This window comes from Diachasmimorpha longicaudata, chromosome 11 (assembly GCF_034640455.1).
Source record: "Diachasmimorpha longicaudata isolate KC_UGA_2023 chromosome 11, iyDiaLong2, whole genome shotgun sequence".
Lineage (NCBI taxonomy): Eukaryota > Metazoa > Arthropoda > Insecta > Hymenoptera > Braconidae > Diachasmimorpha > Diachasmimorpha longicaudata.
In genome coordinates, this window is record NC_087235.1 from 2,325,200 (window position 1) to 2,340,016 (window position 14,817).

Genomic DNA, 14,817 nt, shown 5'->3' on the forward strand with positions numbered 1-14,817 from the left:
TCCTGCATTACGTCGTATTTACTCCCTCTCATCGTGTCTCGTTTTTTATCATCTCTTTTTGAAACAGGTAGAGAGCTTGAAAATTCAACTGGAGTGCAATTACTAGGTCGAATTTCGGAGTGGCCAGATAAAAGCAGCAGAAGAGCAGCAAAATCTTGAATGAGTGGAAAAATAAAGGAATATTCTTCTTGTGAAAATTCCCTGGTATCAAGCTTGATGGACGGTAATGGAAGTACTAGACTCCGACTAGACTTGATTCGTCCATTTAATGTTATTACATGAGTTTATTCTAGTGAAGATATGGGAGACGATAGAGCTGATTTACTTGTGATCCTTCCCGATCATTAGTTCATCACCTGAAGTCATATTGTAGAGAGTCGTATGAAGATGACTTCCAGGGAGAGAGGAGTTCCAGAAAAATTACTATACCGTACACTAGAATGGAGGTGCAAAATGCTAGAGTACTGTAATGTGTTTTATTCACACATAAAAATTCAGCAGCGAAGTGGTAAAATGAGATAAGTCACTTTTGGATAGCGTTCAGTTTTTGATGAATATCTCAGAATGTAAGGAAGTTAGCATAATTTTCATTAGGACCTTTTTTGTAAAACTAATTGAGATCTATAGTGAAGGTGATGACAAAAATTTCGCTATCTCCCTTTAATTCATAGATATTCTCAAAAAACTGCAGTGAGAGAGAAGTCAACTGATCTCAGTTTACCACTTCCTTAGAGGATTCTTATCAATAGCAAAAATTTTATAATACATTTTACTATTAATGATACGTGATTTCGTAAAATTGATAAAACATCACTATAAAATTTGAAGGTCCATCATTATTTATTTTAGTTTAAATGAAAAAGTCATAACAATTCGTTAAAGGTTCCTATCTACATCAGTTTATTCCATTGTGACGTTCTTCATTTTTTACTGTACCGCACAGTAATTTTTCGTTGACACATTCTGATTGTTTAACGATGAACGTCGAATATATCGATTATTTCCGACGTTGGACTGCGTCATGAGACCTGTTTAACGTTCATCTCATCGTCGCCCATTAGACTTTGAATTTTTACGACCCGACATAGAAATTTTCCCGAACCGATAGAGAAATCTTACTCGGCCGCATAGTAATTTCTCTCAGGTCTGTATTTGGCGCCGAGATTATCAGGCAGTACAGTAATTTTTATCGGAATCACACTATAAAAATTCTCTGATTTTTTTCTCCGTGCAGTAACTTCCTAATATGAAGGAGTTATATAAATCACCCTGAAAATCGAATCTCGATTTTCTATCATATATATTTACCTTGCAATGTCTATACTATATTTATAGGCCATTTTCCAAGGAATGTGTAGATGTGTGTGTATATATGTAGCAATGTATGGACCCAAATTTGCATTCGTTATCACCTAATGAAACCAAATGAACCTTCTATCAAATTACATTCATTAGAAATTGAAAAACAAATAAAAATCACTGTATGCAAAATTCAGTTTAATAACAATATTTACATAACTCCAAGAGATCTTCACAATTACTCGATCCCAATCGAGCTGCCTTTCAGTCAACTCATAAACGTGACCCCAGATCACTCTTGATGATTTCGGTGACTCATGCCCTTCCAGTGCTCTACGTTTCCAAAAAAAAAAAAACTATTCATGAAATGCCATTTTTCCTCTACTACCGCAACATTAATGTCTTACGTCTTACTTTGAAATAAAACACGAGGTCTAAAATATTTAAAATTAAGACGCGATTTTTCCTCGACTAGAGACACTGATTCAAAATTTTATATTTACGTGATTTAAGGGGGAGGTGTGTAAGGAACACCCGGGTAAAATCATTACGTGAAACTTGGTGGCTGGTGCTACCTGCGGCTCAATTAATGTACATTTAGGCAGCGAAGCTTCCATGGGGAGCTAGTCTTTTGAGTAATGGTTTAAATATTCTCCGTTCACGATATGAATTGTAAATTCACCAAGAACTTTCCCACCCCATTCTACACTTTTGAACGATGAACTTCGATGTAAATTCGCGTTATTAAATACCCCCCAGTTTTTGCCCCTACGAGATAAGGCCTGGGGAATTGATCGACATTTGTTACTGTTATTAAATCGTTCTGATAGTTTATTTAATTGGCAGTGGTTGGAGATAAAGCCTATTTATAAAAGCAGAAGCACATAAATGAAGTTCGTCCGAGTCGAAATCGCGTAAGTTCTTTCCCATTGGCCGATTAAATGAATTAAGTTTCGCGTTAGTCAAAAAGGCGAAAACGTTCGTGTTCCTAAAAGCATCCATTGTGAATCAAGTTACCTCTCTCATCATATTTATACCAACGACTTTCACATTCGTTCTTTCGCGGTGTGATCGCCCTTCATCAGTCTATGAAAGCACAAGCACATAAATTAAATTAAATTAACCACAGAAGTCATCGACTGACTTCAGGTGTAAGACTTTCTCCTAATTGGTCAATGTGTTTGAGGCGGGAAACCAAAATAGGGCGCGCGAAGCGCGCATTCGGTTGCGTAGGATATTGTGCATCGAGGGCGGAAATTGATGCTTTTCCCCCTGAGGTGCACATACTATTTTTCAATCCACCTGCAGATAAAAAATCGTGTTGTCAACACACCCACACCGAAAGTTCGTCCTTTACTCCCTTATTAGCGGGATATAAATGACTATTTTGCACCCTAGGCCGAAAAATGCTCACTTTCGGTCCGTTCTTCGGATACCAAAATAGTGGAGAAGGGGGACAAATGCCCCGGGGGGTCAAAATAAGCTGAATGGATGACAAATAATTATAATAATCTTAACAATGTGATGTGTGTGGGGTTAGCCATATAGACAATCGGCTAACTTCATGCGTAAGACTTTTTCCTCATTGGCCAATGCATTCGCGGCGGGAAATTCGAATACGGCGCGCAGTCTCGCAACAATAAAAAATGATTTTCCGCCTTTAATACAGAATATACTCTTTGTTGTCTGAAGAGGGGATGGAAAGGGGACATTTTCGACCTCGTGACTTTCCCCCCGAGGGCGTGACTTTACTCTCTAGGCTGAAAATACTCACTTTCCTCCCGGTAATCAGGGGGAAAGTACGAAGTGTCCGTACAAGTTTTGTTTAAAAATAAATTCGTACATTATTTTTCAGATCCATGTCAGGAAGAATAGTCGGATGTGTCTGGTGGTTCTTCACATTAATTATAATATCTTCGTACACTGCAAATCTCGCAGCATTTTTGACAGTCGAAAGGATGGTAACTCCGATAAATTCAGCCGAGGATCTGGCCTCGCAAACGGAAGTCCAGTACGGCACACTCCATCATGGCTCCACCTGGGATTTCTTCCGGGTGAGTTCAATGTATATCCATTCGATCTTTTTCCCCGAAATCTCCCAGTGGAAATTATAAATTCCATGTGCATGATAAAATATATATGAAGGGAAAATACTTTATCATGAAAATTGACTTTCTCTCGACTTTTTTTGGTCTGGCGTGTGAATAATGCGCTTTTTTTTTACAGAAATCACAGATCAGTCTGTACAGCAAAATGTGGGAATTCATGAACTCCAGAAAACACGTTTTTGTCGATACATACGATGAGGGCATCAAAAAGGTGAGGCAGAGTAAAGGGAAATATGCGCTTTTGATTGAAAGCCCGAAGAATGATTATATCAATGAAAGGGTGCCCTGTGATACTATGAAAGTGGGCAGAAATTTGGATTCCAAGGGATTTGGAATTGCAACTCCAGTTGGATCTCCTTTGAAGTGAGTTTTTTCAAGAAAAAATTGATTCTTAGTTTATAAATGTTATTGCAAAAACAGCAGTCTAGTCTAAGTCGCTATTTTGAGGCCAATTTAATGGCATTTGCTATTTGATTTTTTTATCTGCAAAACCATATAATTGTTGCAACTAGAAATTTCCCAAAAATGGTACAGTCATATTTTTTTTAACTAAAATTAATACGAAATTGGCTGAAGGCCCTCAGGCGAAGGCCTTCGATTTTTCTTGCAGTAAATTCCGTTAGACGTAGGGAACATCTCCAAGAAGCCTTTTTAATAAATGTTGAGAAATAAATGGATAGAGAGAGAAATTAAAAATAAGTAATTACTGACGTCGACATAGGAAGAGCGGAAGGGAAGATGAGGTACTAAATCCTTCAACTCTCCGCATACAGGTCATTAATAAAAAATGGCTCTCTGGAAAAGCTTTTAAAAAATTTCTGTATCTTTGAAGGCCATAATGGAGTAATAAGGGCTTGCGATAAAAAATTTAATTGGGAGTTATGTTGTTAATTAGTTGTCACTCTCAGCAATTTTTCCGAGGAACTGTTGAAAACACGTTTGGAGTGAGAGCTCAATAGGAATATAAATCCTTTAATCAAGTTTTTTATCGGGAGTGCTCATTATTTCATCATAAAAGTATCCCTACACAATTTAGAAATTTTCTAAAAAAATTATCAAAGAGACTTTCCTGATTCCGCCATGATAACGTTGGATGGCCATAAGTTGTCGTGGTAACTACCTTTTTCTAAGATCTCCCTCTGCTCACTAAAGTATCCATATTTATGAAAAAGACTAGTCAAAAATCTTCCCACAGTTTCCTCGCTTTTTGAAAATACATATTTATAAATTTTGGGAATTTCATAGTGACACAGAATCAGTTTGAAAAATCCTGCCTTTGTAGATAAAAAATCTATTGAATCTATTAAAACTTTCTGCCAGCGAATAAACAAATAATCCTAAAACGCAAAGAAATACTTTATAAGATATACTTTATTAGTATCAAGAAGACACGTCCTTTCCGGAGGACTCTTGTCCAGAGAGTAAAGACTACGACAAAGGGGAAAACTTGTTCAATAACCAAAAATAGAAATTCATTTTTATACCTAAAAATCGGTGCAATGCCCTCTTCAAAATTCATTACAATCAATCATAAATTAATTCCTCACCAAAACTGTTTCTTCAGAATGTTATAAACCGATGTCTAGTGATTCTTGTATGACAATGAAAGAGACGATCGAATATTCCCAAAAAATCAGTCCTTACCCTGCCCTTAATCGAGAACTTACTGACATTGAAACCTGTGGATCAGTCTCACATGAATAACTCCATGAAATATTATATCAATTCAACAGGGACAAGATTAATTTGTCGGTGCTGACCTTGAAAGAAAGTGGAGAACTGACGAAACTAGTTAACAGATGGTGGTACGACAGAACAGAATGTGGACACGGGGATAAACAGGATTCGAGGAATGAGTTGTCACTGAGTAATGTTGCAGGAATATTTTATATCCTCATAAGTGGATTATTACTTGCACTAGCTGTGGCTCTGCTAGAATTTTGTTACAAATCCCACACTGAAGCATCAAGAGCCAAGGTAATGTCTGGAGCCTTAATAAATTTTTGCGTTATTGTCCCTATTACTTCCAACTGAACACCTTCTAACTATTTCAATATATTTTATTTTATTTATTTATTCCACGTAAATATTCCATCAATAAAGCAACACTGTTAGCCATTATTACAGCAATTATTCACCACTATTCTCTGAGTACACTAATAGATAAATTCAGTTGATATCAAAGAGCTTTCGTGACTGATAAACTGATGGAAGAGCTCGATTGATGTTAATAAAGTTGGCTAACTGTTACCGAAGAGAATTGTTGAATTAGAATAATTCAATATTTGTTGATATTTAGCGAATTATTCAGTTGAACGGAAGTGGTTCATCCGAATGAATTCGGTGACAGTTTGTGAATGGTTAATTGATGTGAAAAATTAGTTCATCATTTACGGTTTAGTATAATGTGAGCATAAACACCATTTTCAATGATATTGATAATAAAAGTTCACAGATATAACGAGAACAATATTCGAAAAATTATATACTGGAGGTAAAGTACTGAAGGAGCCATCAACAATTGTTCTAAAAGTTTTGGAAAAATTCTTGATCGCTAGGGCAACTCTTACGAAACTTTCGGTAGTTTTCCCGCCAGCCAGTTGATAAAAAAATTGCAGAAAAAATTATGAATTTTCGAGTGAGGGACCTAAAAAGGCCTAACTATATTAACATTATTTATTGCTACTATTTATTTATTCCATGTATACCCTTCTCGGATTTTTACATTGAATTTTACGGTATCACGAAAACTATCGGACCGATTTCAATTTTTCACCTTTCACAATATTCGTCTCAATGTACTCTATTTAATCAATGAAAATATGAATCACCGTTCTCCCTAAGTTTCAGAGATATTCCAATATTTATGTTTTGTCCAAAAAAATTTGATAAAATTTGATATTCGGCATAAAATTTCTTCTTGACAATTAACTATTTGGAATTGACCAACGACTCAATTGAATCATTAGCTCATGTGACATTCCACTTGATATCAAAATCGATGTCCTTGAATATCTCGAAAACTATCGACCCCTTTTCAATGTTGCACCTCTCAAAATTTTCCTCTTCATCTACTCTAAATATATCCACAGTCAATAGACTAAAATCGTCAATCAGTTCCAGTAAATTTAATTATTACCTCCAATCTATCGATCCCACCAGGAATGGTCGATACATCATCAATGATGTGTACCACAACAATTCAATAATAATTAACTAATCAGACAAAACCCTATCCTATGACCACAAGAATATTGATCTAACATTTATTTAATTTTGACCTTGATTCTTTTCTTCTTCCAGATTCCACTGGCCGACGCCATGAAAGCGAAAGCTCGATTGACAATATCTGGTGCTCGAGACTACGACAATGGCCGGGTAGGTCCTGGATTGTTTTATCAATCGAAATAATAAAATCAAAGTTGTCAATCACTCGATATATATCGAGTCGCACTGAGATAAAATCAAATATTAAATGACCGTATTTATCTGAATGGCCAATTAATTCCAACTGGGTCTAATCATAATTCGATTAATGTGGCTGACGTTAACATCAAACTATCAGAATTCGAATGCAAACCTGCGTACATATACATTATCAGCCCAGTGTGCAATTGGCGTGAGCATAAATGCCCAGTTTGTTCGATTTTCCTAACTACAACTGGCACGCAAATTTAATTGCCATCCCTGCCTCCCCCTTTCACCCCATCACCCCTTTATCCAACTCTCTTTCTCGTTTACCTATCATCAACTTGGCCTCGTTCAATACGAGCAATTTAATAGGGTGTCACTAAACCATGAGGGAAGGTTTGAATTTACGCTGTTCAGCTGAAAATCGATGATGAATATTCCATTCGACCATCATTGCAATATTTCATGAACAATAAATAAAATAGCAAATGTTACACCGATGGAAATCAGAGATGATGATGATGGATTAATCGTAGAGGGAATTATTTATTGTTACCGTCAAACAACAACGAAAAATAGTCTTCAGATGAACACTATTTTTCAAGTTGAAAAATCATTTTAAAATGGTAACAGATGAGTGAATATTTAATTTAACGTATAATTAGTTCGACCCAACGAGTACGTGTCATTAGACCACGCTTGGCATGCTATTAGCAGCGTTGATAAATCAATTACATTTATTTTTATAGTTTGATCGCTGACCGAGATACATCACATGACACATACACAATACTGAGGGAACCCGATGTAAAAATGTATTCACCCATTTTTTTTATTAATTTTCCAACGTTGATATTTTCAAGGGCTGAGCTGGGCGCTGGATTAATTTCATTTGTCATCCTTTAGTCACATTATCAATGTATAATTTAATGTAACCCTGGCATAAGTAATTCAAGAGAAGGAAAATTGAAAGAAAATAGCGATTTTTAGCTGATGTAAGTTTTCGTTTTCTACTTTTAGTTTTTTTTTCCATTTTTTCTCTAGTGGTACGGACTGCAGAGTTAGACGGAGGATGCATGCGCCTTTTCCGGGACCATATGTGAGTACTCTCACCCTTAAATCAAATTCCCGTTCGAAAATTCATTTACTTTTTGTCATTTGTCAATTCATTTTAACTCAATTAAATTAATCGATTGATATTTACAAAGGAATAATAAAGATAATGTTGAAAAATCGCAAATTACTCATTTATTGTATTTTGTGCGCTTCTGTGCCAATCCTATTGGGCAAATCCCGGCTTTACCCTTCTTACAGTATGCAATATATAATTATCCTGTATCAGACTGCACCAAGTATCCTGTCTACTCGAATTATTCAGACTCACACATTTGCATGACTGATTGACACTCCTACGACACGAATATTACACTGATGACAAAAATAAAAGTCAAATGAATTTCAGGAAGAAATTTAATTAGTAGAGAAGGGGTAAAACGGTTTAAGTTGTAAAAAACAGATTCTACGGAAGAGTCAATGACCATTTTGACCAATGTTGAATGATTTTACTCCACAAATTGTTTCATCTTCTGTCGACGATTATCTACTTGATTTAATAGATTTAGTTCGAAAGTGTGAACACAATCGAAGGGCCAAGTCCACTTCGATCTCGTGCTCTTCAACTTCAATGGAGTTATATCGACTTAGACCAACTGTAAACAACAAACGAAATGGAATTAAAAAATTAACTGGTGGAGAATTTTTAAAAACTTTGTTCCATTAGGAACAATCGATATAGGAATATTTTTACATAAGGACATAAACTAGGAGGAATCACATCGATAATTAATAAGAGAATCTGCATTCATGGAATCATCATCGGGTGAAAAAATGTCTGAGTGTCAGAGGGCCGTCATCAGCGGCCAGATTTTGGTAAAAAATCCAACTCTCCTCGTCAATGTAGGAAAGTAGATTTAATAAATCCTTCTTCTTATCCTTCTAATTGATGAACAGCGTAAGAGCTATATCGACTTAGCTCCTCGCTAATTTATTATATTTATTTTCAACGTAATGACAAGTACAAAATGTAACTGGCCATTGTTCGAAGACCTTCAGCCGTTTAGGAAATTTATTTAACACAAATTTGCAAACCTAGTCCGTGTTATTTATTTTAAAAAATCGCTAAACTTATAACAAGACTCGAATCGCTTTTCTCACAGATAGATAAATATTCAGTAGTCTATTAACATGAAGAAATCGATTTCGAAAAAAAATGACTTAAACCGTTCTATCGTTTCCCTACTGAATTGATCTTTCATTCTAATGCGGCGATTTCTATCTTTTTTTCATTAATTATAGTGCCTCATGATTGCATGTCATTATCACCTAGAACTACTCATTAAGCTTGAAATATTATTTTGGGTGAGAATGACGCGGGGTCGAAGATAAATAGAATTTCATCATTAACTAGTTCACGACTTTTCACTTTTGTTAAATTTTTCATAGCGTAAGGCAAGGAAATGGACAATTTTAAATTGCACCAATAAATTTATAATGAATCGATACATGAAAAACAAACTCATTTTCAATCTCAACTAACAACATTCATATCTGAATGAAATTTACATATTTCAGTACTACGCACCGGCGAACGCGATTGGGAATGCGGAGGGGGATCAGGTGCACAGCAATACTCACACACAGGTGTAAGTCCATGGTACATGTCAAGTGAAATAACACCGGATCCATCGCCATCAATATCACTGCCAACTCCACCACCGCCACCTAAAAATATACCACCACCACCGAGACCAGCGAGACGCAGTGTTACGTTTGCTGAATCACCACCAAAGAGTCCAAAGAGCCCAAAAAGCCCCAGAAGCCCGTGGGTTTTGAAGCGTAAATCGAGTATAGCAACGCTGAATGTTGCTGTACCATGGACACCAGCAACACCCAGTCATTGGGACAATCGAAAACCCGAATATGTCACGTAATTATAGGCGATCATAAATTTCAACTGATGTGACATTTTAGTTTGAGCGGGAGAATTTATTTTCACCTTCATGTCATCCTTCAAATATTTCGTTCACCTGGAAAAATCAATCAAAAACTTCTGTTACCCAAAAGGTTCAGCTGTCGACAAATGATTTTATGCTACCAGTAACACTATGATTTTCGGGCCTCGGGATATAAAATATCGTATACCACATGCAGTAATAGTATATTTTAAATCGAGTGCATAAAATAAGTTTTTGGCTCGTGCGGGGATTGGCAGTGGCCCTTCCTCGAACTCGAAAAAATGAAAATCACTAGAAAAAAAAAAGGTTCATGACTAGGTTCCTAGGGACTTTTGGTCGTATAACATGGCGGCCCTCGCCTTCGACTGTGACGACAACGCCACGAGACCAAACTCCCTATGGCACATGTCATGAAATATACTATTTTGTCACTTGGCTCAGCGTAAGCTCGTTCATATCAGGCCTAGGACTGATAAGGGTCACTTACGGACCTAAGCGTGCTTAAACTTGGTTAGTTAGGCTTCATGACAGAAAACGATGAATGGCATATGGCTTGAAAACTATTTCCCTAATAAATTCAATTATAATGCACGTCGAAGGTGTTATGATTAAATTAATTAGAAATGGTATATTAAGACGTTCCGTGCCACGGAAAAAGTCGTGGCCTGAACGGAAAGTACAGCGGGGGTCGTATGCACCCCACATGGCACGGAATGTGTTAAATACCTAGGCCAGAAAAGAAATAAATGTCTCAGATCAAATGCCTTATTCAAATGAATGAGGTATTTTTTTACTAGCCGAAGTGTGCATTCGATTTCTCTGCTCAACGAACGAGAAAATCGCGAACTCGCGAATCGCTGCGCGGCCGAGAAGTTGCAACTTTCCGGCCGGAGGTCATAAAACTGCTTTTCAGACTCCATGACATAAATTACTATTTCCCACGAGTATTGAACAATTTTTTCACCACAATGAACGAGAAAGGGACGTTTTCACCACAATGGAAGGGAAAGGGCTCGCAAAGCGTATATTTTCTGACTGACCTTGATGGATTACTCAATACCGGGATGAGGTTGGCACAACCAGTCAAGTACTAGTCGATCTCAGCTCAATTAATCGAAGGAAGATCGACCAGCAATTGAATAGCGATCGACCATTAACTGGCCATTGTCCAACCATCGATTGGTAATCGACCAGCACTCGACCATCGATTCGTTGATTATCACTTTATCGATTAACTATCAACCATCTGCTGAAGTAGATGTCCAATCAAGTGCCTATTGACCAGCACTCGACCTATAATAGATTGATCATCACCCAGTCATCGATTAACGATCAACCAGTCATTGATTAAGTGCTGCAGTCGATTTCCAATCGACTAACCATCGAGTAGCCATTAAGCGATCCACCAGGGGAACCCAGCAGATTGTAGAGGGTAGAGTGATTATAGAAGGTTATAACCCTCTATAATAATTATATAATTATTATAGAGGGTTGTAACCTTATTATAACCTTAATTATTATATGATAATATAATTATATAATTATTATATTATCATATAATTATATAATTATAGAGGGTATAACCTTCTATAATCACTCTATCCTCTATAATATAGATATAAATTATAGAGGGACCCAGCAGAAGGGAGAGTTAGAACTGAAGACGAGGGTGCCTTCGGTTCCAACTATAAGAAGGGATAAATTCAATATAAAATGACGTGAAAGTTCTGTAATTCCTAAACGAAAATAAAAGTTCGATAACAATGACGGAAATAATTGTAGTAATTACGTAATTTTTTCCATACTTTCTACTAATTTCCCAGTACTTTTTATCGGACCTTTGACTTGGAAATTACCAAACTTTGACATAATTTTTGTTGAACAATTAATTCTCGCGTGGATAAAATCATATTTGAGAGGTGATAGTTTTATTCTGTTATGGTATGTACTATTAAAGAATTCACGAATTATTGCAGAGAGGTGGATGACATGGGGGTGAGAATAATGATGTTAATATGATGTAAATAATTGTACGCAGATCAAATAAGAATCAAAGGTAATTTTGAAGGAAACAATAGTTATGATGGACATTATCGTTGAATAACTCATGGTCCTGGTAATGGTGCATGTGAACAATTGATAATATACGACATTCTACTGCCAAACTCAGACAAATTACCAATGAATATGATGATTAAAATGAAATGAATCAAAATGTACGGGAATGACTGGAAAATTCACTCGAGTGTGAAATTTTACTTGTGTGCAAGTGGATACAACTACCGTTCATCAGTGAATTTTTAAAAAACAAATGGATTATAACTAATTAATTGTAATTTGAAACGCGTGTGGCTAGAATCGATGTTTATTAATGGAAAATATAGAATGAATGAGGTAAATTAAGGGAAAAATGAATGAGTATGTTGATAAAAAATAAAATTATTTGTATACCACTCGTCGAATTGTGCGAATTGAATTTATCAAGAATTGATTTATCGATTGGGAAATCAGACTCTGTCGTGCCCGTGTCTAATGCAGGCGAAAACCTCCAGTAGATGAGTATTTTGAACAGCATTCGTTGATACATTTCGACATTTCATTATTCCAGAATCAATTTTTTGAATTTTCAATTCGCATGACTCGAAGATTCTCTCACTGGCCAAGATAACGTGCCAAAGGACGATAAACCAACGGAATCTGACGTCACAAGTTGTGAAAAACTATTCAGAGAATACTATTACCAATTATTTTAGATTGATAAAACGTTAGTGACGTCAGTAATTGTTAAAACAGTCACCCAATGCGATTTAATGTACGGCGACGTATGAAACTGATATCCACGAGTTATTTGTATTTTGACACTTGGATTGAAATCTGATTGGAATTAAGGAGTGATTTCATTGGGTTTGTCAAGTCCCAGAAATGTATTTACAAAAATTTCCGCAATATTTTAATAACTTTTTCAAAATGTGAACAAAATTGATGAATCAATCATTGGATTGTCTCGGATGTCAATGGTATTTATGGATTTTCTTCTGTAATGATATGACTCAATTTAAATTCCATACGATTAATTTAGCAGATCAGATTGATTAAAAAATGTAAAACAAGTCGATACTTCATGTTCAATTTCAAATTCATACAAATTAAAAATGACTCGACCAATTGAGTTGAATGTTGGCACAAACTTAGGCTTCAGGAATATCTCTAATTTGTCAAAATTTCAAATTTTTCGAAATAACTAGTCCTCTTGCTCTAACTCTAGTTCGTCGAAAAAATTAAGAAATAAATTTGATAATTGACATGGTAGGTTGACTCATCCATTAACGTCTCAACTATTCCGAAAAGTATTTTAAAAAATTGTCGAAATTGTCCCTGGAATATTTTTTGAACTTGACAAAAGTGATGAGGTTTCCCCATAATTATTAGATATTAAATATTGAATAGGATTAAAATGTTGGGAGTGATAGTGCACAGTTATTTATTAATAAAATCTCATTGAATAAATTTTTTTATTATTCACTGGAGCAGTTTTGTACGCCGATGTAAGATCTATCATATCGTCATATTTTTTCTTATGATACGATCAAGATTACTACCATATAAATACAATAAATAAGTATTGATGAAGTAAATCACTCGATCGATTTAAGAAAAATTTAATATTAAAGATGCAACTGAATGAAAATAACGGATGAAGCTGAGAATCTGAATCAAGAATATGAGTTAATATATGAAAAATTGAGGGGTGCAAGGAAACGTTAAAGATGAAAATCCTGAAGGATTTCAATGACTGGATTAATCAGCAATGTTGATAAAACAAAATTTAAGGGAAAAAAATGTGTGATTTAATCCTTATTCTATTTAAATGATCGTGGAGATAATTTTTATTGAAATATGATCACTGTCATTATACTTTTTTCCATAAATGTGTAACGTCCTGACCAAACGAGTAAACCTCAACACTCGAATGAACAAGACAACTGGTCGAAATCAATTATTCAAAAATCTGATACGCGAGAAATTCTTTGACGAAAGCAAAGGGCTTCGTGATTGTCATTAATTTGTTTGTAACCCACGTGTCATCTCGTTTACAATTGAAAAAAAAATACAAAACAAATTCGAACGACTGTATTGTAAAACTGTTGTAAAACCAATCAAATTTGCATAAATACACAATCGTTTATTTAAAAAAATAAATACTTGATTGATTTTTTTTTCGAATCAACTGATCGAAGTTCGTTTTCTCCCGAAAGAACTATTTTCTCCCAGAGTTCCAAATAATATTTTCGCGAATCAAAACCAATTCATTAACTTCAATTTAATATTATCCATTTTTAAGAAATTTATTGCATTAAAATACCGCGCAGACCATCAAAATAAAAACCAATTCATTTATTTTTAGAAAAAATCTCTTTGGCACTATCCAAACACACTTTTTTGATTCAGTATTTTTTTTTGTCTATGTACAACTCACTTGAACAATATAATTTTCTAATCCATTCCCTGGGCTTCTCTAGTGTCTCTATAATATTCTCCATTCAATTGTGCGTTTCTTTCAAAATGTAAATTGATAAATTTTCCTTCTGAATAAGTGTGTCAAAACTATAAGAAGAAACTTCCTCATTTTTTTATTATTTTCCGACCGATGTAGATTAATATTAAAGTGACCAAAAAAAAATAAACGGAACGAAGAGTGATAAAAACGTAAGAGCAGTACCTTGAGACACAAACAGAAATTTTTTTTCATCGACCATTACTTTGCAGAAAATCTTACGCAGCAATGGAATTAGATTTTATTATTCATAAATTTTGAATTCATCAGTCTGTCGTTAAATATTAATTTGATTCCATTGTGTTACATCTGAGTTAATTCCATTGTGTTATTATCAAAATTTTCCAACCTTTCCCTCGTAATGCCCAACGTCCAAATGATGTTCGAAGGCTAATTAATCCAAGTGAATGCAACAAACGCTGTTGTAAGT

At 35.2% G+C, this 14,817-nt stretch overlaps 1 protein-coding gene across 4 annotated transcripts in view; it reads left to right on the forward strand.

Moving 5' to 3' along the window:
• Glurib (Glutamate receptor IB) overlaps window positions 1-14,032 on the forward strand; it is a 385,770-nt gene extending 371,738 nt beyond the window's left edge. For 3 of the 4 annotated variants that reach the window (XM_064130821.1, XM_064130824.1, XM_064130825.1), the window contains 5 exons: window positions 3,155-3,353; window positions 3,526-3,770; window positions 5,141-5,384; window positions 6,711-6,785; window positions 9,450-14,032. In XM_064130821.1, the coding sequence (XP_063986891.1) occupies window positions 3,155-3,353; window positions 3,526-3,770; window positions 5,141-5,384; window positions 6,711-6,785; window positions 9,450-9,524 (838 nt within the window). In that variant the 3' untranslated portion in view covers window positions 9,525-14,032. Of the gene's footprint in view, window positions 1-3,154; window positions 3,354-3,525; window positions 3,771-5,140; window positions 5,385-6,710; window positions 6,786-7,862; window positions 7,918-9,449 lie in introns of all 4 variants that reach the window. The other variant, XM_064130822.1, reaches the window with a different exon arrangement.
• Window positions 14,033-14,817: the final 785 nt, after the last annotated feature.